At 42.5% G+C, this 23,843-nt stretch overlaps 1 protein-coding gene across 1 annotated transcript in view; it reads left to right on the top strand.

Moving 5' to 3' along the window:
• sema3fb (sema domain, immunoglobulin domain (Ig), short basic domain, secreted, (semaphorin) 3Fb) overlaps nucleotides 1-22,096 on the top strand; it is a 65,613-nt gene extending 43,517 nt beyond the window's left edge. The window contains exons 7-20 of the mRNA XM_070902672.1: nucleotides 647-740; nucleotides 3,009-3,128; nucleotides 3,378-3,517; nucleotides 4,778-4,892; nucleotides 9,642-9,711; nucleotides 9,846-9,990; nucleotides 10,216-10,438; nucleotides 11,534-11,622; nucleotides 11,808-11,849; nucleotides 12,821-12,976; nucleotides 13,383-13,476; nucleotides 13,759-13,892; nucleotides 15,095-15,535; nucleotides 22,070-22,096. Coding sequence (XP_070758773.1) covers nucleotides 647-740; nucleotides 3,009-3,128; nucleotides 3,378-3,517; nucleotides 4,778-4,892; nucleotides 9,642-9,711; nucleotides 9,846-9,990; nucleotides 10,216-10,438; nucleotides 11,534-11,622; nucleotides 11,808-11,849; nucleotides 12,821-12,976; nucleotides 13,383-13,476; nucleotides 13,759-13,892; nucleotides 15,095-15,535; nucleotides 22,070-22,096 — 1,890 coding nt within the window. The remainder of the gene's footprint in view (nucleotides 1-646; nucleotides 741-3,008; nucleotides 3,129-3,377; nucleotides 3,518-4,777; nucleotides 4,893-9,641; nucleotides 9,712-9,845; nucleotides 9,991-10,215; nucleotides 10,439-11,533; nucleotides 11,623-11,807; nucleotides 11,850-12,820; nucleotides 12,977-13,382; nucleotides 13,477-13,758; nucleotides 13,893-15,094; nucleotides 15,536-22,069) is intronic.
• The last annotated feature ends 1,747 nt before the right edge of the window (nucleotides 22,097-23,843 follow it).

Below are 23,843 nucleotides of genomic sequence, written 5' to 3' on the forward strand. Positions count from 1 at the left end.
CAAGGGATGCAATGAAGTGAGTTTGGCACAGTGCCATATTCTCTCCCCTGCTTTAGTGCTGATGGACAGTGACAGAGATGTCTCTGTCTCTGTACCCGCTGGGAGAGAAAAATAGGGATTGGACATGCTCTGGTCTGTGAGGCGGAGCTACAGGACATGTCATTGCATGCCACTGATTCATTTTCCCCCACTCTCATACGCAAATTCCTGCCAATCACCTTTCAGTGCTTGCGTGCAGGGATGCCACGAGCAGTGAGCATCAGTCATCCAGCCTCCATCCTAGGTTTGTTTTCACTGTGCTGGATTACAGGTGTCAGCGGTAGGCCTGCACAGCCATAGGCACCAAGAAGCTGAGAGATATTTGGCATGCAGCTTATTATGCCGAGAGAAGCAGCCCACGAGACATTGTTTTCCGCAGTAGACTGGCATAGAGATGGATTAGAAATTCCGTGCTTTCCCCGCATGTATTTTTCTGTATGACTGCATGCTCATTATTCTAATACTTCATCCCCCATCAGGCCGTATAGGTCCCACAGGAGTCAGAGGGAGCACGTTTGTGCCTCATTTTCCCTACACAAGGGAATCACAGTGACAAGATGAAGAGTGCTGAATTTATTGCCGTCTCCATACGATTTTTCCATTTCAGGAAGAAATCTTCCATTTGGAGCCGGGCAAAGTGGAATCTGGGAAGGGAAAGTGCTCCTACGACCCGAAGCTCAACAGCGCGTCAGCTTTGATCAGTGAGTATCATCTTGGTTTGGTCACATGAGGGTGTTGGCACGGGTACAGTCGGGCCCAGCGGTCTTCATAGCAATAGCAGTGTCATCCCATATGGATTCTTCATCTTTTATCTCCTGTTTCTTTATATGGCCTTCTCTGTGCTCACAATTCATATTTTTGGCAAGCTTTGTTAACAGAAAATATTTATATCGTCTGCCATTGAAGAAGTCAAGAAGTCGAGGCCAAGTGTCCTTTCCATTCTGTGCCTATTTCCCACAGTGAGCTGCTTAGTCTAATCAGCCTGATCATTAAATCCAAAGGAATTTTTCCTTGTTAGGGTGGAGATGGGCACAATAATATGTTTCTATTAATATGTGAATCCCTCACTAGGGAATTAGTGGCTTCCATGAAAACACTTAGGGCATGTTTGGAAAATGTTTCAGGGTTTGTATCATCATTTGAAAAGTAAAATGCTCTTTATTCCCATATTTAGCAGGGCTCATACTAGGCCATGGCGATAAAACGATAGCGATAATAACGAATCATAAACAGCCTTGTTTCCCATGGAGCCTGAGTATTTGCATGTTTTGTCATGGTCAAACAATCATATTTTCAGATGGGCGACAAATTAAAGGGAAAACCTGAATTAGACGAGTGGAGAAACATAACAAACTCTTCATTGGAAAGTCATTGGACCAAAATATCAAAAGTAAATTAGGTCATTTACTTTACTTTAGTGAGGACGCAAATGTATTTCCACTTTTCCATCCTGTTATAGTAATATGATCTGTTGTTACACTCATGAAGGCAGCGTCCTCTGTCCCTTTGCCCAAGGTCACTTAGTCAGGTCCAGGCCACACAGTTGCCACCAGTGAAAGGCGATCTTCTCTCTGTGGGGTGAGACAGCGGGTGTAAATCACTGGCACTGCTTTCCCACATTAGCGCAGTGCCAGCTGACCAGTATGGAACCAGTGCTGTCATCCAAGATGGATTTACCTCCCACTTCCACCAGTTAGCGTCATACAAGAGACACTGTTGTTAGTGTTGATAAGGATTAAGAACGCTGTACCACGACAATAGATTTACCGATGACCACTGACTGTTCAGCTCTCCACCACATTAGACACCCCATCACCCGTGGACATTTTAATGATACATCATCCATCTCTATATAGCGCTGCCGAGGACCATGACATTGTATACAATGGTGGTAGGACAGTGTTTTTTGTTTCCTCTGCGCCACCTCCTGCTGTCTCCTTACTCCATCTCTGAGAGCTCTGACAGTCACACCTGCTCTCCAGTGGGGCCCTTGCAGCAGCTGGAGGACCGACACCTTGCCTTCCCGTGGCTTAACAAGGCCGTTGTACACATTTGTCAGTCTGCACACATGGATGTGCTCGTATTTTATGGAGTGTGTGTAAAGGCTGTTTCAGGAAGTTTGAGCACTGTTTTCGGTAACGCTTTGTTTAACGTGTCACGTCATTTCTTAGTGGTTTCCTCGGAAGTTTGCTGGAAAGAACAATATAAGTTGATACTAATTACAAGGAGGATAGAGGCAGTAAAAATAGTGTGTACCCATGCATTTATTTAGCTTTTAAGAAAAGAACCAGAAAATGTTACAGTGGTTTAATTAGTTGACGGCTTGTCATTAACTAACTTCATTATTTTGGCAGGTCACAGGTTATGTTAGAAGAATTACATGTTCAAGACTGGAACATCCAGTTGGCTGGAGACTTTTCAACCAACTTCTGTACTGTTCTGTACTTTTGGCATTAGCTTACACTAGTTAGCTGCAGGTAATGAAATCTGCTAATGATCTGTTGGTAAATCTGCCCCCGCTTTCATTGTAAACTGCATGAAGCTTGACAGGCATAGCAACAGCAACTAAGGGGGACGGGGCGTGAACGCTGTGTTCTATTTTCCCTGTAATTAAAAACAAATTACATATTCCTCTCCTGAAACCTTCCTAACAAAGTACAGTTGCAATGTCAGTTCTTTATCGGACATTTTTAGAAACTATGGGGCCCATGAAATAAATTATTACCCTGCTTTGCTGCCTTTCGACGATTGGTCACTTCCATCTTGATCATCCCGTTATCCACTTTGTGTCTAAATGAAAACAAATGTGTAGATGATGACTTTGTTATGCTGAGCTTCTTCATTGTGAATTAAAGTTCTAGATATACATTTTGAAATAAAAGCCTTGGTGTTTTGTGCCAAGGGTGGTGCTGGAATAATGTCAGAGTCAAAGAATTTCACTAAACTGAACTGTTTTCTCTCTTTCTCAGATGGTGAACTGTATGCTGGGGTCTATGTTGACTTTATGGGAACAGACTCGGCCATTTTCCGTACTTTGGGGACAAAGACCGCCATGCGAACAGATCAGTATAACTCCAGATGGTTAAATGGTAACTGTCCTCTTTAGCCTATAAATGATGCGTAGGGGTTTCATCCAGCTTGTGCAGCTTTTAATATACAAGACAAACAGGGTTCTGAACGTATAGCTGTATTGAAAAGATTCTGCATATGTTTGCATATGTTAGAATCCCTCAACAAGTGATTAACAGGAAATGCCGACAGTTTATAAAAGATTTCAGCCAGATGTTTTCCCAAATTCATCCTTCGCCTAAACAACTCAACACCTCTTCTCCCCACAGACCCCACTTTCATCCACGTACACCTCATCCCCGACAGCGCGGAGAGAAACGACGACAAGCTGTATTTCTTCTTCCGGGAGAAGTCCTCGGAGATGGGCCAAAGTCCTGTGACCCAGTCCCGTATAGGGCGCATCTGCCTGGTGTGTACACAGTGAGAGGCGTGTTTGTTTTTTGGTGTAAACATAATGAAACGAAAACCTGCATCGATATGAAAAACAGGCCAGAGTCTCCTGAGGCGAGTCACCCACTGTTTGAATGTTTACGGGTGCAGAACTAGTATTTGGCCAACGCTGATGTGCTGGAATCCACATGTGTCTTTAACCCTCCCGTCTACAATGCATCCCTCTGTCTGTGAGATTGCCCTCTGACCTCTGACCCTGTGATCCTCTGACCTCCTCTCCCTGGTAGTCCTAAAACATTTGAAGCTTTTAGTGTACATGGCAGCGAATAACTCACTGCCTTTTAGAGTCCTTCTCAGTTAAACTTCCTCCACAGAAGCCTGCATGCCCGAGAAATACAAAGTGAGCTTAGCAACAAAAACAAATAACAACAAATGTCTCTGGAAAGCTCATATGGCATCATATAGTGTTTATATGGTGTGAGTGTGTGAGTGTATGTGTTCCCCTATAGGTTTGCGCGCATGTGTGAGCATTACAGGGGTTGTATGAGCACGGCTTTGAGTGAGAAAATGTGGCATACGTGTGCTCGTTGCCTCAGCTGTTCGCCGTTGTATTTATCTGAGGGGGTCAGGCGCTGACCCGGCACACAAACACTCATCCCCCTCTCAGTGGGCTCTGCCGCAGCCTCCAGAGACCCGGTCCCGTCATTCTTACTTCGCCACACATCTGGATGCTCTTACTGCCATTCTCTGCACCCTGCTCACCACCAGCAATACACTCAGCCGTGTACTGTAATTACACTGGAAATTATGAAAACATGTCAGCTCCCAAATTGGGCTTCATCAGAAGTGCATGAAGAATGTGGAGCCTACCACCACCCTTTAAAATGAAATATTAAAATATACATGTTTCCTTATCAAAGTGAGACATTCTCTGAAGATGCTGATGATCAAGGAGGAAGCACATACTGGTTTCAGCTCTTTCTTACTGGGATAGATTCTGGCCTCGCTCCACCACAGATGGAAGAGTCTAAATAGGAAGAGACAGTGTTTACCATCTCACCCCCCTCCACCCCTTCCTTTTAGCTTCCTGGCTTTGCAAACCAACATGTACTGTATAGTGTGTGTGTGTGTGTGTGTGTGTGTGTGTGTGTGTGTGTGTGTGTGTGTGTGTGTGTGGGTGGCTCCACCTGGGTTTGTTTTCAGTAGGAAGACAGAGGAGGATGTGAGTTTGAGCGAGTGATGGAGAAACTATTCTGTGTCTCCACCCTCTCAAATGCAGAATGACGATGGAGGCCACTGCTGTCTGGTCAACAAGTGGAGCACCTTCCTGAAGGCCAGGCTCATCTGCTCGGTGCCCGGGGCCGACGGCATGGAGACGCACTTTGATGAGCTCCGTGAGTACAAAGACCTTGAGATTATGAGGTTCCTTTCAGTATTTTGAGCTGAAGTTACTTGGTGTGGGTGGGGGATGTTGGATAGATTTTTGTTCTATAAAACGTCAGAAAAAAGAAAAATGCCCACTATTATTTCCCAGCACCCAAGGTGACATCTTCAAATTGCTCGTTTTATCTGACCAATATCAAAACCAAAGAGATTTAGTTTACTTTCATATGTGACAAAGAAAAGCATCAGATTCTCACACTGGAGACACTAAGAACCAGCGAATGGTTGGTGTTTTTTCTAGTAAAATACCGTGTAATCGATTATCAAAATAGTTTTTAATTAATCAACTAATCTAAACCTAAACACATAACCTTCTGTGCAGCTGAGGAGCAAATATAAAAGAGAGTATTAAAACATTATTGTGTCCATCTGTGACTACTAATACGTCCTGTAAAAGTTTTTTTATTTGCCGAGAACTTTTGTTACACCCTGTTTTTTCTGAAAGAAACTGAATCTCTTCTTTTGCAGTTAATCATTTTGACAGTAGGTATCGAATGCTGTAGAAAAAAAGACCAAAATGACATGGCTGGATTTATTTCAGACATATTCATTTTAAGGTTCCTGTCATGTATGATCACATCTGAAATATTAAGTAGAGAACAGTCTACTGCAGGGTCTGTTTCGATTGCAGCACCTGCCAAGAGTGTACTTGTGCAAACACACACACACACACACACACCAGAGCTCAGTCCTTGGCCCATATGGCAGCCCACTCCCATCATATGGCCCATACAGCATACTATAATGGGAATGACACACATAATCCCACCACTGTAGTTGTCATTTTCATTCAAGATGTCTGTTTTTTTGTGCGTAAGGGGGTGGCCTGATGTCAGGCAGATCAGATCACCACGCAGGAATGTCTGTGACTGTGAGACTATTAGCCTCTCCAGGGGAAGCTCTTTCTCTTTCTGTCTCTCTGGTTTAAAACAGAGCCAAAGAGTGGTAGGGGACTGAAGCGTGAGGCTACTGTTGCTCTTGAACTAATCTCAAGAATGAAAAGTGCCATGCCTGTTGAATCTGATGATCGTTTTTTGTCTCTTTATCTGGCTGACACATTCCTCACTTTCATCCCAACCGGCCTGCAGTTCTAAAAGCACTGCTATGTTTTTGCAGGTGACATTTCTGTCCCACTTTCAACTGAAAAAGTGACACACACTTGAAAACTCTGTGGCCTTTTTGTGTGTGCAGCCACTTCACCTAAATGATGTGAAAGCGGTTCTGAGTGGGAATGGGCTCACTTTGCTTTTACAAATGAGGGTTCTGTCTTTACTGGTCGGGTCAGTGTTGACACAGGCGTGCTGTGGTGTTGATGATGATGATTTTAAGGATATTGCTTGAACCAGACTGTAAATGTGTAGTGGGACAGGCTGGTGAATGACCAAGGACAGGCATGACAGGGTAGACATGCCCACAGAGAAGGAAAGACTTTTTGCACAGCAGCCATCCCTGCCAAGGACTCCTAGAGGGGACAGTAATTGGATATGATTGAGTTTCACGCTAATGGCTTCACATTTACTAGTCTAGTTTGAATGTTTATAAAGCTCTCTCGCTGGGGAGATTTTAGGATTTCACAAGGGCAAATTGGTCTTTAACTGTTGCACACTGAATGCACGTCTAATGTAGGTCATTAAAGGAATAGTCGGACATTTCGAGAAATACGCTTTCTTTGCTGAGAGTTAGGTAAGAGGATTGATACCACTCTCATGGCTGTACGTTTAATATGAAGCTACATCCAGGAGACGGCTTAGCTTAGCTTAGCATAAAAAGTGGAGACAGGGGACACAGCTAGCCTGGTTCTGTCCAAAGGTAACAGAATCAACCTACCAGCACGTCCAAAGCTCACTAATTAGCATGTGTTATATCGTTTATTTATCTGTACAAAAACCAAAGTGTAAATGTTGTGGAGACTCCCCCCCTCAAAACCACAAAGCGTGTTTTTTTTACACTTGTTATGGACTTTAAGGGTGCTGGAAGGTTGGACAGAGCTAGGCTAGCTATATTCCCCTGAGAGTGGTATCAATCTTCTCATCAAACTCTTGGCAAGAACGCTAATAATGTCAAACTACTTCTTCAAGAGTCTTCATACATCCAGTGGCACTGTAGATGCATTACACTACACTGCTGACAATTGTTTCAAGCCAGGACAAGTTCAGAAATATCAGTTAGCCACGCATGAGTGACAAGAGTCTTACACTTTCCTCCTCTCTAGATTTTTAATAAAACAACTGTACAAGTTGTTACTGAGAAGTTTGTTGAAATGTCCAGACCAGCTGTATTCCTGGCGCGGTAGTCTTATGTAGAAAGGTATTATGGCAAAGCACGCCTGGGACCTGGGGAGTTTTTACAGTTGGAATATGTAGCTATTATTGGCTCTACCTGACAACTTGTACCTAAATGACCCGAAGTGATTTAAAACACAGTGCTGAAATGCTTTTTTATAATATCATATAAAAATAGAAAAAGTGCCTCTCTTAAGAGAAATGGTGAGAAGACTTACCAAAAAAAAAAAAAAAATCCAAAGACTGATCAAGTAGAAAATGAAATCTTATTTGAGGAAATGAAACGTATGGCGGCGGAGATTTTATTGCCATATAAACGTAAGAAAAACGGTTTTGGAATCTGGGTCCTTTCCTAGCTGTTATTAACACACGAGATCCCCTGGAGCATCACAAGTCATCACTGCCCATCAGGATAGCTTTTATTGCAAATCACGTTTTTTTCCCCCATGTTTTCCCGAAGCCATGATCTGTTAGCGACTGTCCGTGATAGCTCTATCTTGGCCTCAGCGGTGTCTTACTCCTCATTCGCACACTGTTCTTGCGTGCAAATTGCTCATTTCTGCAGTCCAACAGCTGTATGTCATGACAAGGATCATCTGTTGTGTGACACCCATGACAGCCCGTCGTGCTGCGTCCATGCTAACCCATGACCGTTCCACTGCTCTGGCTGCGGCAGCTGTGGAAGATGGCATGGTGGTGTGTGTGTGTGTGTGTGTGTGTGTGTGTGTGTGTGTGTGCGTGTGTGCGTGTATGGGTGTGACTTTGGGGAATTTAGTAGCTACTGAGAAATAAGGACAATGTGCCTGCTATCTCAGCTTTATCCTTTTCTCCAGGAATGAGCTCACGGTTGTAGACAGTCCCCAGAGGAAGGCTTGACTGTACAGACTCACTAATCTGGACGGACCAGAACCCAGCAGTTCAGATTCAAAGACAATGCTCACCCCCTCCATGTATCATTCTATCTGTATAGCCACCTGACAGCTAATTTCTCATCCTGGTCTATATGGGACTGCAAGTGCATAAATCTCAATTGGTATACTTTTCTTGCATCGATCAGTTCTCCTTCTGTTTCCACACTTTCCAAGCTCTAATAGTCATATTTATAGCTTGATACCTTCATCTCTCGCAAATCACGCCTTTACTCTGCGGTCATTTCCCTGAGCAACTAGGTTGGGAGTACATTCTCCGTTTTGTGCCGAAGGCCCTTGTCCTATTGTTGGCGATGAACGTGCCTCCTGGGACAAGTATTTAGGTCAGGTACCAAACAGGAGAGAGACTTATCACCCATCACATGTTTCGCTTGTCTTTATTTGTTCCTGTGGACCTTTGCTCAGTATCAACAAAAGGATAATCTAAATCAGGCAGTGTCCAGTGTCAGAGCCCTGTAGCACCCAGTAGAGCATGTGAGTGTTGGTGATTTAGAGACCTCCAGAATTGGCACAAGAGTATATAATGCAGTTCTCCTTTGGGAGAGAAGAGATATTTCCTTTCCCTCCAAGTGAAAGACATTAACTATGAACGCTGGAAGAGAAGCACATTTTGTTTAAATTTTCTGTCTCCTCACGAGCAGTCTCAGGAGGTTCAGCAATGACTTTGTTCCAGTCTAGATTGTAGAGAACCAGACTGTTTGATTTCACTGCTCTGCTGCTAAATGTCACTGCTGTGGTGTTTGGATTGCATTGCTTCGCTTAGGATGGTTAGGTGATAAAGCCTCTCAAGGTTCGGGTTCTTTGTGTTATCTTGTCAATAAGACCTCCACCTTACGTGTCCTTCCTGAGGCCATTGTTCAGTTTCCTGTTGCACAAAGTTGATTGCTGTAGTTTTACACCTAATGTTTCCGTCAGCAGGATATGAGAATGTCAGGAGGGCTGTCTGAGACTCACTTTTTTTTTCCCTCTTATTAGACTGTAAGCTAATGTTTCTCGTCCTTTTTGCTTATTTAGCTCAAAGCACTGCTGTGTTTAAGTGCAGCCTCATACAGCCTTTAGCATGGCTGCAGACTCTTAGTCTGTTGTGAACTATTGTGGCCAAACTGAAGGCAATTACTCGCCCACATTCACACAAACATTTGATAAGCAGCAGAGACATTCTCACATGAACCCCTGACCTTTATTCTTTTGATACAATTATGGATTTCAGGGAGAAGCATAAAGTCACAACACAAGATCTGACTTTGCTCTTATCCAGATCCAGTAGTGGGTTCCATGTGTTTTCAACAGAGATGAAGGTTTAGCTTCTTTGTTAGTGCATCCCTCCTTCCGGGGAGATGTAGCCTAAAGGTCTCTCTAGCTAACAGAGGTTGGATTGACTGAAAGCTGTGTAAATATTAGTAAAGAAGAGTGCTTGTGCTGTGGAGCGTGATGTTTCCTTCACCCATTCTGTTTGCACTGACGTGATTTCTCTCTTTTTTTCTTGCAGGAGATGTTTACATACAGCCAACACAGGATACAAAAAACCCTGTAATATATGGAGTCTTCTCTGTCTCTGGGTTAGTGTACTGTAACAGACTTTTTATGCACAATAACAGTAATAGGCTCTATTTTAAGATACATTTTCCGAGAATTTGTGAGATACATTTTCTTGACCTTTTTTTCTTTCTCTTCCTTTACTTTCTCTTCACAGGTCTGTCTTCAAAGGCTCAGCAGTTTGTGTCTACTCCATGGCAGACATCCGCATGGTCTTCAACGGACCCTTCGCCCACAAGGAGGGTCCCAATTACCAGTGGGTCGCCTACACTGGGAAGATCCCCTACCCTCGACCCGGCACGGTGAGTTTAACATCCACACTGACCCCACACACGACTCGCACAGCAAGATGGCATCTTAGACCTCAAATAGAAACCATCTGAACAAGATGCAGGTATCAGCATAACCAAACTCCAAATACTACTGTAAGCCAGGCTGTCAAATATGCTTTTTATGTGAATATGTCCATTTTTTTCATGGGGTTTTGGCCAATGCTCGAAATGTTAATGCTTCTGTTTCTCTTTCAGTGCCCTGGAGGTACGTTCACCCCCAACATGAAGTCCACCAAGGACTATCCAGATGAAGTGATTAACTTTATGAGGAATCACCCTGCCATGTACAATGCCGTGTACCCGGTACACAAGCGCCCCCTGGTGGTTCGGACTAACGTGGACTATGAGTTCACCACCATCACTGTGGACCAGGTGACAGCTGCAGATGGCAACTATGAAGTGCTCTTCTTGGGAACTGGTGAGTGTTTTGTAAACTTTAAGTAGGATTTAATTTGACAGTTTTTTTGTCTGCTTATAAAATCATCACAGCTTTTTTTAGGGTTATTTCTAAGTGACTAACGTGTACTTGAAGTCAGTCTGAACCCATGAACCCTTTGATTCGAGTCAGAATGGTGAATGACAGTGTCAGCAAAGTTGAATAATGGAGAAAAAAATCCCCCCCATGGAAATAAATCCCATGTAAGTGGAGGGCTTGTCTCCCCTGCAATCATTTATCATTAACAGAAAAGCATTCTTGCCTTTTGTGGAGATTTAACCAATCAAAGGGTTTGTACCTCGCTCTATTCACATGAAGTAAACAACAGGAGATTTGTACCTGGAGGGCAGGGATGGATCAACAGCGGGAGGGAGAGAAAAGAAACAGGGGGTAAGAAGAAGAGGAGGAGGAGGAGGAGGAGGGGTGGTACAGGATATCCATCACCTTAATCTTGCCCACTGGTGTAAGAGAGATTATCTGTTTGTCTGAGTGCCTTGAACCTTTAATAAGGCCCCAGTATGAGAGTAGCACCGTGTGCAGCGCTCACATGTTGCATATGACTTAACTGGATTCTTTGTGTGTCTGTGCATTACGGGGAGGAGACTAATGGGTTTGTGCGCGATGGCGGCCGCTGTGGAGGAATGTGTGTCCTTTCAGTTGTTGTCAGAGGCAGCCATTCAGCCCTGCATCGGGGCTCAATGCAGAAGCCATAATAAATCTCAGGTATCCTGCTCACAGGAATGCCGAACTCTTTACAGAAATCAAACATGCCACGGAAGGCCAGGGAATGTCTTAAGGCGAGAAGGGAGCTGAGGATGACAGAGGAGGTTTGTCATGGTGGCGGCAGTGAGTACGCTAAGTGAGACAGAGCTTCACGTCATTTGAGTAAAGGTTAAACTGAAGAGAGGCTACGAAACAGAGGGGAGGAGTACAGTGGAGCCTGTTGATGCGAGGATTATCCCTTGTTGGAGGTTGCTGAGAGAATAAAATGGGACTCCAAGGGGCTGTTGACAGGCAGAAGGGTGTGAGGTTGCAGGTATGTAGCTGACAGGTGTGTGTGTGTGTTGTGGTCCACAGACAAGGGAACGGTTCAGAAAGTCATCGTTCTGCCCAGAGACGACCTGCAGACTGAGGAGCTGGTCCTGGAGGAGGTGGAGGTTTTCAAGGTAAGCTTTTATTACAAGGTATTCTATATTTTATCTGACCTTCTTCGCACTTCCGTGTTTGCTCTCTGTTTTGCTTTGTCATAATTGTCTCATCCTTTCTTATCTTCTTTTTCCAATTAGCTGGTTGCTCTGTGTATACGTTTTCAGGTGCTGTAAAGATAACACACACTTTTTTTTCTATCAAGGTCCCTACTCCGATTACAACAATGAAGATCTCATCCAAAAGAGTAAGTGTGCCTGTGCAACTGATTCTCTTAACCTTTTGCTCACATGAAGAGAAAAGAAAGCATCTTCCAAAGAAAGGGAACGAAATGAATGCAGTTTGAAAAGGTTACAAGCTACATGCATACAGCTGTGCTTCACTGTTGCTTCCCGTCATGATTCATAGAATAGGCTGCAAGTCCGAGGGAGACAATGAAGAGAGAAATATGGAAAAGACATTAAAAGTTTAGTGTCTTTCAATGTGATTCAAATACTTGGCCCCTTCTGTATGCTATGACATCATTCAACAGACAGAGAGTTAGTGTTACACACAGCCTGCCAGACTGACAGATTTCAAACAGCTGATCATAAAATTATGAAGGCAACCTGATAGAGATGAGCTCAATATTCTCCCAGATGCTTCTGCTGCCTCCGCACAGTGCAGGACTAGATTTTACACTTATGTCATTACGTCCATCTGGGTTTGTGAAGTCTTTGTATGGAAGCAAATAATGGCCATAAAGATTTGGATCATGTAAGTCACTGAATACTATATTTCTTCGGGTTCACAAATTCACATAGGAGTATCCATGCCTGATTGCTCATCCTTGGTATCCCAGATGTTCAAGTCTGCATCTCATATCAGAAGTTTTAGTAGAATTTGTCAATTTAAGCCACCACATTTTTTTTACTTGACTTGCATTTTTAGATCCAAATTGAGCTTATTGAATCATAAAAGGTTTTGAATATGTGGCCCTTGAATTGTCTTTCTGAATGTATTAACTGTAAAAAAAAAAAAAAAAAAAAAAAAAATATATATATATATATATATATATACTGGAAATAAAGGCTTTGAAATTGCACAACTTGAAACTGACTTTCGATAACTGCCATTATTTGCGTCCATATATTTGGCTCTGCTCAGTGCAATTTCACTATCAAACTGTTCTCTAGCATTGTGTATGACACCATTTCCCGTCCTCTTCTCTCTCAATAGCAACAGCTGTATGTGTCATCTGGGGTAGGGCTGACCCAGTTGGCTCTTCACCGGTGTGACGTGTACGGCGAGGCCTGTGCCGACTGCTGTCTGGCCCGGGACCCTTACTGTGCCTGGGATGGCAAGTCCTGCTCCCGTTACTCTGCCTCGCAGAAGAGGTGAGCACCAACAGCAGTGTTAGCATGAGCTACGCTAACTACACAACTAACAACTAACTACACAACTAGTGACTTGATCAGTGTGTTGAACGATGCACAAATCAGGCCGCCTGGATGGCTGAATGGCTTTTTAATGGCATTGTAATCTGTTAATAGTAGAATCATCATATTAACACTAATGTTAACACTTATATTATATATACAGTATATATTTTAAGTTTAGCCAGTAAATGATGGAAATTCACATCCCTGTAATGCAGCAACATAATAACATAATGTCTTGTGGTGGTGGTGGTGGATTGTGGTGGGATCCATATAAATACTTTAATGGATTGATGGATTGATGTATTGTTGAATGGCTTCGAATGGCTTGCGGTTGCTTTATGCTCTTTTCTCTCCTTATCCGGCAACACTGGTCTGACCCCTTTAGACGAAGCCGGAGGCAGGACGTCAAGTACGGGAACCCGATCCGCCAATGCCGAGGCTTCAACTCCAACGGTAAGGCGCCCGAGTTTTCTTTTCTGTGTCTTTTTTGCTTCTATTTGTTTGTTGTTAATGAACATGGTTGAAAATAACGATACATGTCATTATCGCTGCTCCATTGTTACGGGCTGTAATGATGTATTGAATGTCTTCTGGCAGCTTTATCTGTGAAAGCAGTATTGCTAAAAGGACTTTGTAATTGCCACAACTGAGGTTTTGGTCCTCAGGAGTTCATGGTAATGAGTATTTTGGTTGCCATGGAAATCACCCCCCCCCCCCTCCCTCTCTGCCCTGCAGCAAATAAGAACACTCTGGAGATGGTGCAGTACGGGGTGGAGGGGAGCAGTACCTTCCTGGAATGTCAGGCCCGCTCTCCACATGCCGTCATCAAATGGCATCTGCAGAGAGATAACAGCGACCGCAGGAAAGAGGTGAGCCGCCACGTCATGTGTTCCTCAAAGATTCTGGTTTTATAAGCATATTGTGTTTGTGCATATTCATCCAGTATGAAGCACAATGTAAACTTCCTGAAGTATTTAATTGGCTTGAACCTTACTGACATGGGTTAGTGGCAGTTAGTGTTATTTTTTGGACATTTCCATATTGGAGTCACTCCACCATCACCACAGCATTTCATTTCATGTTGTTGTCATGGAGAGATGGAGAGTTATATGCCGCATGACACATCTGAAAAATGACTCTTCTTTTCTGATGATCTGTTAACGTGATTAAGCGATCCAGGCTCTGATTGAATGATGCCTGATTTCTCACACGGACCTCTCTGACTGTCCTCAGGCCCAAGGGAAGGACACATAAAGGGGATCTGTGAAAAAGCCCGCTGCTATGATATATAACCCTGAGGCACTAGTTAAAAGTTTTATTGTGAAGCTATGTAGTGTTGCTCTTTTATTGTGTATTCTGTTGGATGGTCTGGAATCCCACAGGCAGAGCCGACTTTGCGGCTGCCTCGCACGTCTGACTCTGAGCTAAAAAAGCTCCTAATCAGATTCCTGGGTGTGGATGTAGAGAAAGAGATGGATTAATCGAGTTACTGTTTGAACACATTTGAATTGATTGATTTTGTTTTTTTAAGGATATGAATCCACCGTGCAGGCCGTGACGATAGGGTAGATAAACGAATACGAATTCATTATTCGTATATGAACAGATACGAACAGGAATATTTGTTGCCCCGCCCACTGATGTGTCACCCTATACAAACAATACAACACTGCACAGAGTCATAACGCAGTCAAACTGAAACCCAGAGACATCGTACACAGCTCTAACTCACTCTTTACAGTGGTGTCAGGATCTCAGATGTCCATCAAGGGTCGACGTCCGTAAATCCATTTAGACATCAGAGAAAAAGATGCAATAGCGTATAACTTCAGATTTTGGCACGCAGTCATCGGATTCAGGCTTTTTCTTCAGAATCACAGAAATCCAGGTGATTGCTGTCTGTACAGTGCGTTGGTAGTCAAAGCAATAGGACTTTCCGTGATACAGGAGGTGTAGATAGTTTAGTTAGTTATTCATTCAGCCAGGTTCACGGAAAATACATTTTCATCATTTTTCACCAGATTTGTTGTGCAGTACATATATTATAGTATATTTTACTCTGTCCCTGCAGATGCGGTCTGATGGTCGGATTTTGAAGACAGAGCAAGGTCTACTCCTGCGGTCTCTGCAGCCCTCTGACTCTGGCATGTACCAATGTACGGCCACGGAGAAGAACTTCAAACACTCGCTGGTCAAGCTGCAGTTGGTGGTGCTGTCGAGCCGGGCCGTCAACAACGTGCTGGTGGAGGGCGGAGGAGGGCTGGTGCCGTCTTCTCTCCACTCCAGCAGCACCCAGTGGACCCCCAGCGCAGGCCAGTACAAGGACCTGCTGACCATCCTGAGCCAGCCAGAGATGAGCCTGATCAATCAGTACTGCCAGGACTACTGGCAGTTCGGAGACCCGCTGCTGGGCGCCCTCAAGGCCAAAGACCTGAAGGAGTTCAAGGAGCAGAAGAAGCCCCGCAACCGCCGGCATCACGGGGAGGGGGAGGAGGAAGAGGAGCAGGACGAGGTAGAGACATGAGGAGCCCAGCTTTGTGTCGGAAACACCCTCAACCACCCCCCCCCCGCACCCTGTGAAAACTGGGAGAGACTCATGGAGAGTAGCAACGTGAAAAAAATCCACAAACCGAAAAAAAAAAGAAGCAAACTGAGAAAGAAGAGGCTTCCAAACAAAACCCCACATACATCCTCTCAAACAGTAAGATATATGATACACAGTATTTATTGTAGGTTGTATATAGTATCATTCTGTGGATTTCTTTGTACTTATAGAAAAAAACATGCTCTTTGTGTATAGGTACCTTTGGGGCAAATATTATTGTTATTATTGATGTTGTTAATTTTATTGTTGCTGTTACTGTCATTACAAAACTCATCTGTCAGCATCATATGACCTTGGCGACTGTTTGGAATGTGTTTATCAGGCGTGTAAGCTGTTAGGGGCGAGCTACGAGAAGCTCTCTGTGACGGGGAAATGAGTTGTTGATGAGGGGTGATGGGATCTCTGTTGTTTCTTGCTTGCTTTGACTCGATGCCAGGACTGTTTTATTTCTGGACACTCCAGGAACGCCTGAGATGCAACCTCCTCGTGGTGGCTGCATGCGGATAGAGACTTAATATTGCAAGGGGACCATCAACACCTGGTCCCAGTTATTGTGGGGAAACAGTACTTTCTCCATGGGAACCCAGAAGTACAGATGACTCACTGGTGTAATTGGGCCTTTTAATAGGAAACTGGTGCTTGCCCTTTGTTTTTGTTTTTTTCTTCTATTTCCTCCTCGATTGGAGGATTGATTGTAAAATGATGCAGCATCTTTGCTACCTTACAGCCCAGATCCTAATTCTTCAATCGTACTCTACTTCTGAGTAACGCGCAGCTTGTGCTGGCTGTGAGCTCAAGTTTAAAAAGGACACATAGATGAAAGAAGCAAGCGTCAGATCAGTTTTTTATGAAATCTATTTGGAAATATAACGGTTGGGTTCTTTTCAAATGCAAACATCCTTTGAACTGAGATTGAGGTGCAATAAAGGCTCATGGTTTTGCACAAAGGGCATTATTTTTTTACTTTCAAGGGACATTGGCTGGGGCCAAATGCAACAAGCACACTCGGGCAACTCATGGTTGACTTCTGTTAAAAAAAAAACACAAATCCAATTTAAGATGAAAGAGGTGCCCAGATCAGGCAGCAGTTGTTAGCTCTGAGCACATGAGACAACTTTTGTTCTTTCCTCCTTTGACATTCATATGTGGAAAAAAAAAAAAGAATTGCCCATATACACAACAGAGCATTGTAACAATGTTGTGACACTAACCAAAATATTGGGAAGCTGGCTTTCATTGTGTGCATGAACCTGTATTTGTACTGTAATTCTGATAAGATACTGTGTGGTCGTTTTTTTTTCAGTTTTTCATCTCTAGGGGTGTACAGTATGGTCTCTGAGGGACATTGTCAGTACAGGAAAATGTGGAAAACGAATGCTTTAAAGACGCCCTCATTTCAAATATACCCTGTATAGAGCATGATACATCTTTTCATTGACAAAAATATAGATTTTGTCCGAGTATTAAGTGAAATTATCTCGCATTCGTGTTTTTGGATAGCACATAAAGGGGGAAACTATCATTTAAAAATCATACAATGATGGCATGTTAATTATGTAGACAAAGGCAGTTTGAATTTGATGAGAGGGCTGTTATTAAAAGATGAGTGATATTGATTAGAATTTTAATGCTCACCCTCTAGTACGCCGTGCTATGAAGAACATTAGTACAGCAGTTCTCCAGGAAGTAAAATTCATGTCAAAGAATATATGAGCAGTAAAAAAAAACCATCTGGAACAAGGTGCAAATCCATTTTCAAATCATTCTGACATCTCAAGGCTTTTAATAGACATTGTCTGGCTTGTATTCAGGCTGTGTAGAAGTGGTCTTGAATGCCTCTGGGAAGATGCATCCATAATTCATACAGGGGTATCTGTATCTGCTCCTCAATTTGGGATATCTGTCCGCATTCTCAGAATCAATCACAGCTCCTGATCGTCTCCTCCAAATGAGACCAGGGGTTATCCAGCAAAAAGAAAAAAAAAAAAAAAGAAAATGCAAAGAAAGGTTGTACAATTTGTTGGTATTTTTAAAACTGTGTCTGTAGTTTTTGAGTGTTTTTGTTTGTTTTGTATTTTTGCATCATCAGACTTTATGGAAAAAAAGAAAAAAACTAAATGCACAGAGGTGATGTTATTGTAATGACTTGTGTAAATTACTCTATCTTCCCTTTCCATTGTTGTTGCTGACTAATAAATTAAAGCTCTATATTTTATAAGAATGGAATGCTCCCCCCCTTCATTGTGATTGGCTTGATACTGGATGTTTTCCATGTTCTGCCCAGAACCCTCTGGATCCTTGGAATAAAGTTGTACCTGTTAAAGAGATATGTATGCACATTTGTATAAAACATACACATTGCATTTGTGTTTGTAATGAAACTATTGGAAGGTAAAACACCTCCAACGAAAGGACGCGGGAGGAGATTTGCTCTCTGTTTCTATCAGTGTCTTCACCTCTGGGCCTAATAGGTATGGATTATGCGAGTTCCTAATCCCCATCAGTTAATACATTCAGATGAAGCTTGATCAGTACTTAAAGGTTCATTAACTCAGATGTTCAATAGTGCTAGATAATCAGAGTATACCCGTGGGAGATTCATCAATACTCATTTCTCGACAAGATGACCAGAGTGGCCTTTGACAAATCACTATAATTTTCAACTGCTCAATGATAAAGTGGCAACAAGCCACGAAACAGTGTTATTGTGCATCATGATGTATTCTGTTTTCCTTAGACGTAATTAACTACTTTCACATACTATTTTGAAACTCTCATTTATTTCTGTCCTTTACAGGCTACCGTAAGCTGAGCCAAATGGCAATCGATAGGCCTTTTTCATGAAGGACATGTCACAGTAGGAAATGCACTGGTGTAAATAATTTAATGATGGCTGCATTCCATTTAGGTGCTTCGGTGGCTCCACTATCACACTATCATGATTTAACTAGAATACTTGAATAGAACAGAGCCATTGTTAATGTTATTAGTAGCATCTGTGCTTGTCCTTCTATGACAAGTCGAAATATCTGTTGTTAGAGGCCTCAGTACAACAAGCGAATCTTGACCGGCTAATGTTAGCATTAAGTCTGAACCGTCTCTATATTTTCACACCTCACTAATGTTGAGTGCTACTGCTGGTTAGAGACGGTAGATAGTTATATTTGCCCAGTAGGACTTTCTCATTTAATATTTAACTTTCTCAGCTAGTTATGTTACAGATTTGATTATATTTTACTTGTAGCACAGCTTTTACACCGATGTAAATGGTACTATTATGTTTTCATTCTGAGTGAAAAAGAGTTATGTTAACTGTAAAAGTAGACCTATTTGTTTTTAGGCTTTTGCGGCAGAAAGGGAAGTGACACGCCCCACTTCTCAGGACCCTAAAGGGAGTGACGCCCCTCATGTCTGGGGACCCTAAAATCTTCCCATTGGCTCAAAGAGCTGGAGTCCACAGACGTGACCCCTTACCGCTTCAGGTTCAGGCTCAATCTCTAAAATTTAGTGGCCCAATCGTGTGACTTCAGAGAACATGATGGCCAGAAATGCAGTATAAATCATGCAAGTCTTTGGTCCCCAATGGAGGTCCACAATAATCAGAAATGACTCGCTCCTCGTCTATGTCTATACCATACGTGACACCAGTGTCTCACTGTATACCTTAATGTGGGCATTGTGGCCTGCCATTGTTATTCTATGTTTATCTATTGACCAACATTTCATGAATCTCTATGTTTCCTACTATCAAGATCCCTGAGTCAGCAGTATTGTTTCGATCCCATAAAGAATCATAAGGAACGCATGAAGGCAAGTCTGGCTCACAGCACCCGAAGGGAACAGGCTGTTGTCAGGTCAGAGTAGTGGGTTTCAGTAAAACCCATTAGGGTTTCTGCACCTCATAAAAGCCCTGATGGCAGAGTTGACCCCTGATCAGCCCAAGAGTGACTCACATTCTCCCACAACAATCTAGGTCAGGAGCAAAGTGGCAGAGAAGAGAGAAAGAGAAGGAAAAAAATCCATTAGGGAATAGCACAGGAGGGGGGTACATGGGAATGTAAGCAGATAATCTCACGTCAGCACTGTATCCGACGCTAAAGAGTTTAACACACAAAACATCCTTACATTGTATCTTCAAGGGCAGCGTAGGACTGTTATTATGAACATATAAAGTGCATTATACAAACCTATACTAAAAGCTGCAGCTGCATTAATTGTAATAACTTGGTGTTATTAATATATGAAAGAAATATAAGACACTGCTAGTCTCAGGGATTGGGACCCCAACAAGGGGTCATCAGGAGAATCTGAAGGCCAAGGTATGCTTGAAAGGAACTACCATCTAAGGCCAAAGTGTTTATAGCTGTTCTAAATGGTCACACTCAAAGGCAGGGCGAAAAAGCCTGCCATCACAAAGAGAGGCAAGATGCAATGAATCCTACCGATGGGTATGTAGCACACACTATTGGTCAGTCTGTCCTCTATGGCATTTAGGGATGTAAAGGAATATGAAGGTATTATTCGTGTGTGAAAAGATAATGCGCTCTGATCAAACAGCATCCAAATCCAATCCACACAATTTGACACAAACATCACACCATTTACTCTCAGAATCATTACTCAGTCAAATCAAAATACAGAGACATAACAGACATAACAGACTCACTCCAAACAGTTGTTAGCATGTCCAATGTCATTCAAGATAACCATCCATAAATTCATTTAGAAATCATATTTAAAAAAAAGACTTCAGATCTTGGCTCATAATCTTTGGATTCAAATGTTTTCTGCTGCAGCAAAAGTAATGCAGGTGATTGAACAGGACTTCTAAGTCGTACTAAATAGACATGATTTCATATTAATGGCACACCTGAGGTAGTGTTAGTGTCTCTATTGTGCCACAAAAGTAAGGAAATTTGAATGACATTCAACTCAGCGAACACAAAGTCACTGGATTGTGATGGTTGCAGGTAACTCTGATCATTTCTCAAGATGAACGTGGGCTGTGTGAATAAACCCTGAGAGTAAAAACACAAAGAGGCAAAACTTAACCTTCTCCTTAGCTCGACTGCAGGATTTATTCTGCACATCAAAATACACAAGTTAACACAAGTAAATGCTCAATAACCAGTATGAATTAATTGCATTAACATATAAAGCAATAACATTCACACACTACTGCGTTTACACCTCTTCCAAATCATTAGCAACTCACAAAAAGTATTTTACTACATATAAAATGATACTAAATATGACTCAAAATTGGTTAAAACAAAACAAAACCCCGTTGGCGCGACTCCTTAGCATCTCTACTGTACTGTGAACGTGACGCTTCTGTGTTAGCAAAAGTCCGCTAGCCTAGCATAGCTAATCATCTCTAGTGAAACACATTACCGTAAAACCGCTCACTTTCACCAACGGTTCCAAACACTCTTATACCTTATACTGGTGTACACTGGTGCACACTGGTGTACACTGGTGTGATTCTGAAGACTTTAAACCCACCTGAGAGTAAAAACACAAAGAGGCAAAACTTCAGCTTCTTCTTCGCTCGACTGCAGCATTTATTCTGCAGCGATAGCCTCGAGGTCGTTTTAAGTCCCACCCAAGATCAATGCGCCATCTAGTGACGTGTTTGAGTATCGCTCTGACACGGTACACAGCAGAAACAACGTATTTCACATTCAATTAGTATAGTACCATAAAAAGTATAGGACCATAATGAACTTTACACACTGTGAATTTTTAACATGTTCTTTCCCATTTGTCCACATTTATGAATTTACTTTTAACCCTTTACCATAATGCACTGTAATGTAATATAATGTATTGATGCTAAAATTGTACACGTTGCACCTTCAAGCATACATATGTGGCCAGTATAGAATGCCATAACAAACCGGGATGTGAATAAGTAACAAGGAGCAAATGTTTTCTGAACTCTCAGACCAACTCAGATGGTTCATAATTCATGTAAGTTAAAACATAATTAGCAAACCGGAAGAAGCAGTGATGCAAAAACGTGTTGCATTCTTCTTTGTCCTTGCATAAATTATGGATAAAAACAGATCAGAGTGCATAACATTTGTTCCTTGGATGTGTTCTTTTCTTGTATTTGACTGCAACTTCACAAACAAGTGCACAACAGACCCTCGTTTGGGGATCTGAAATTGCTTTTCATCTCATTTCATTTCATCTGCTCAACTTAGCCCCGATGACATATTATATGTTAGATGAGAACACATCTGGGGTCACCTTTTCACCCGCGCATGGGTTTGTTTCAGGACAAGGCAGACTGTAGGTCAGATGGTTTGGAAAACCATCATAGGACATTCCAGGCGTCAGATGACATCTGGGCTTTAGAGAACTCTGTTGTCCTCCTTTTTCATCCCTCCCCATAGACAGAGCTCTGTTCCCTTCGCTTATCTGATCACTACCAAGGAGCAGCAGAGCAGACAAGGAGTTTGACAGTCCTGAATAGAGGAGACCAATATTCAGGGTCAGCCTCCCCCACAGTGGCTGTTGAAATTATATCTGCATCATCACCACATCACTTCAAATCCAGCCACCTCCGCCTCTGAATCAGAAACTGGCATCAAACCAAGACGCCGATCCACATTTTGTAAATTCACAACTACCCACAACAAAGTTTGACCCATCCGAATCTGATCGGACAGTTCAGTGCACCATTCTTCGCAACACAACAGAGATGTATTTCTGTGGGGCATTATCTCCACAGTGGCATATCACATGACATAAAGCCAAGCCGTGGCATCGCCAACATCATTCAACTGACTTTTCAGATGTGGAATCCAGCTCTGTCTTATCGTTGAGTCTGATCTGGTGCCCGGTGGCTCAGAGGCAGACGTGGCCTTCTGTGGTTATCTGCTCCGTCTCTCTCACAGTGACAGCTGCCGGACACTTACTGCATTGTTGGAGCAGAAGTTGGATAGAAGTTTGGCATGCCATGAAACTGGTTCTTTGTTAACAGGCATCCTTTTGAAGACCTACAGAGTTGGCCACTGTAAAAAACTAAACTCAGTCCATTGAGGACTTGATGAGCTGACATTCATTGAAATCCTCAACCTGGGATGTGCCACAAACTGGGTTAAAGAGTTTAGTTCTTAAAGTGGCGTTTTATTTGATGCATCACACCATATTCTGGCCTTGATGAACTCCCACTTCTCGTATTGGACTTTGTCATGCAATAACCGTTTGATGAGACTCTGGGGGAAATGTGGAATATCCATTGTTGACCAGCAGTGCCTCCCAAAGTAAAGCAGAGAAGGGAGGGAGCAACACTGCCCTCTGCTGCTTCTCTGCGATCACCACAGCAGTCCTCCTTACAGCTGCATTACATGTTGTCAACCAGCAGATGGCAGGATGCTACAGTGTCTCCTGGACTGTTCATATGGAATGATCAGCCTTGTCTATTGAGAATAAATCTACGAAATGTCCATTTAAACAAACAGGCCCATAAGTACAAAACTGTGAAATTTGTACTTTTATTTTTCTTGTAACATGTTTGCTGAATAAAACATTGAAATAGTCAGTGCTGGGAGAAGTATATATTTTAGTGTAAAACTATAAAATAAAACTACAAATACAACATTGTAAAAATACTCTATTACAAGTAAAAGTCCTGCATTCAAAAACATACTTACAGTAGAGTAAAAGTACAGTAGTGTAATCAGTAAAATGTAATTACAGTATTTAAAGTAGAAGCACTTGTTCTGCAGAAAAATGGATCCTGTGACTGATGTATTATTTATACTAATGCAACAATATGTGACTATCATTTTACTGTTGCAGCTGGTTGAGGTGGAGCAAGTTTTAACTCATTTATATACAGTTAACTAGTTTTGTCCAGTGGTTCCCAAACTCGGGGTTGGAATAATGTTATCGGTTTGAATCTGATGCCTAATAGATGGAAACATCGATAAAAGTGTAAGGAAACACTTATTACAGGCAGAGCTGAGTTAAACCCAATGAGTTGTGTACGTAGACTCTTTCTTGCTTGCTGTTGCTCAAGTATTTCTGTATCGATTGCACTACATCTCAATCCACAATGTGCAGTAACTGTTGTAGCTACTATTTTAGTTTTGTTAATATGTAAGTTTGGATGTGCCCAGAAGAAGTCATATTTTGGGTATTCCTAGTAAAATGTTCCTCTCAGCAAGGACAGCGGCTGATAGACAAACAGGAAAGACAAACA

Source organism: Enoplosus armatus, chromosome 3, assembly GCF_043641665.1.
Source record: "Enoplosus armatus isolate fEnoArm2 chromosome 3, fEnoArm2.hap1, whole genome shotgun sequence".
Classification (NCBI taxonomy): Eukaryota; Metazoa; Chordata; class Actinopteri; order Centrarchiformes; family Enoplosidae; genus Enoplosus; species Enoplosus armatus.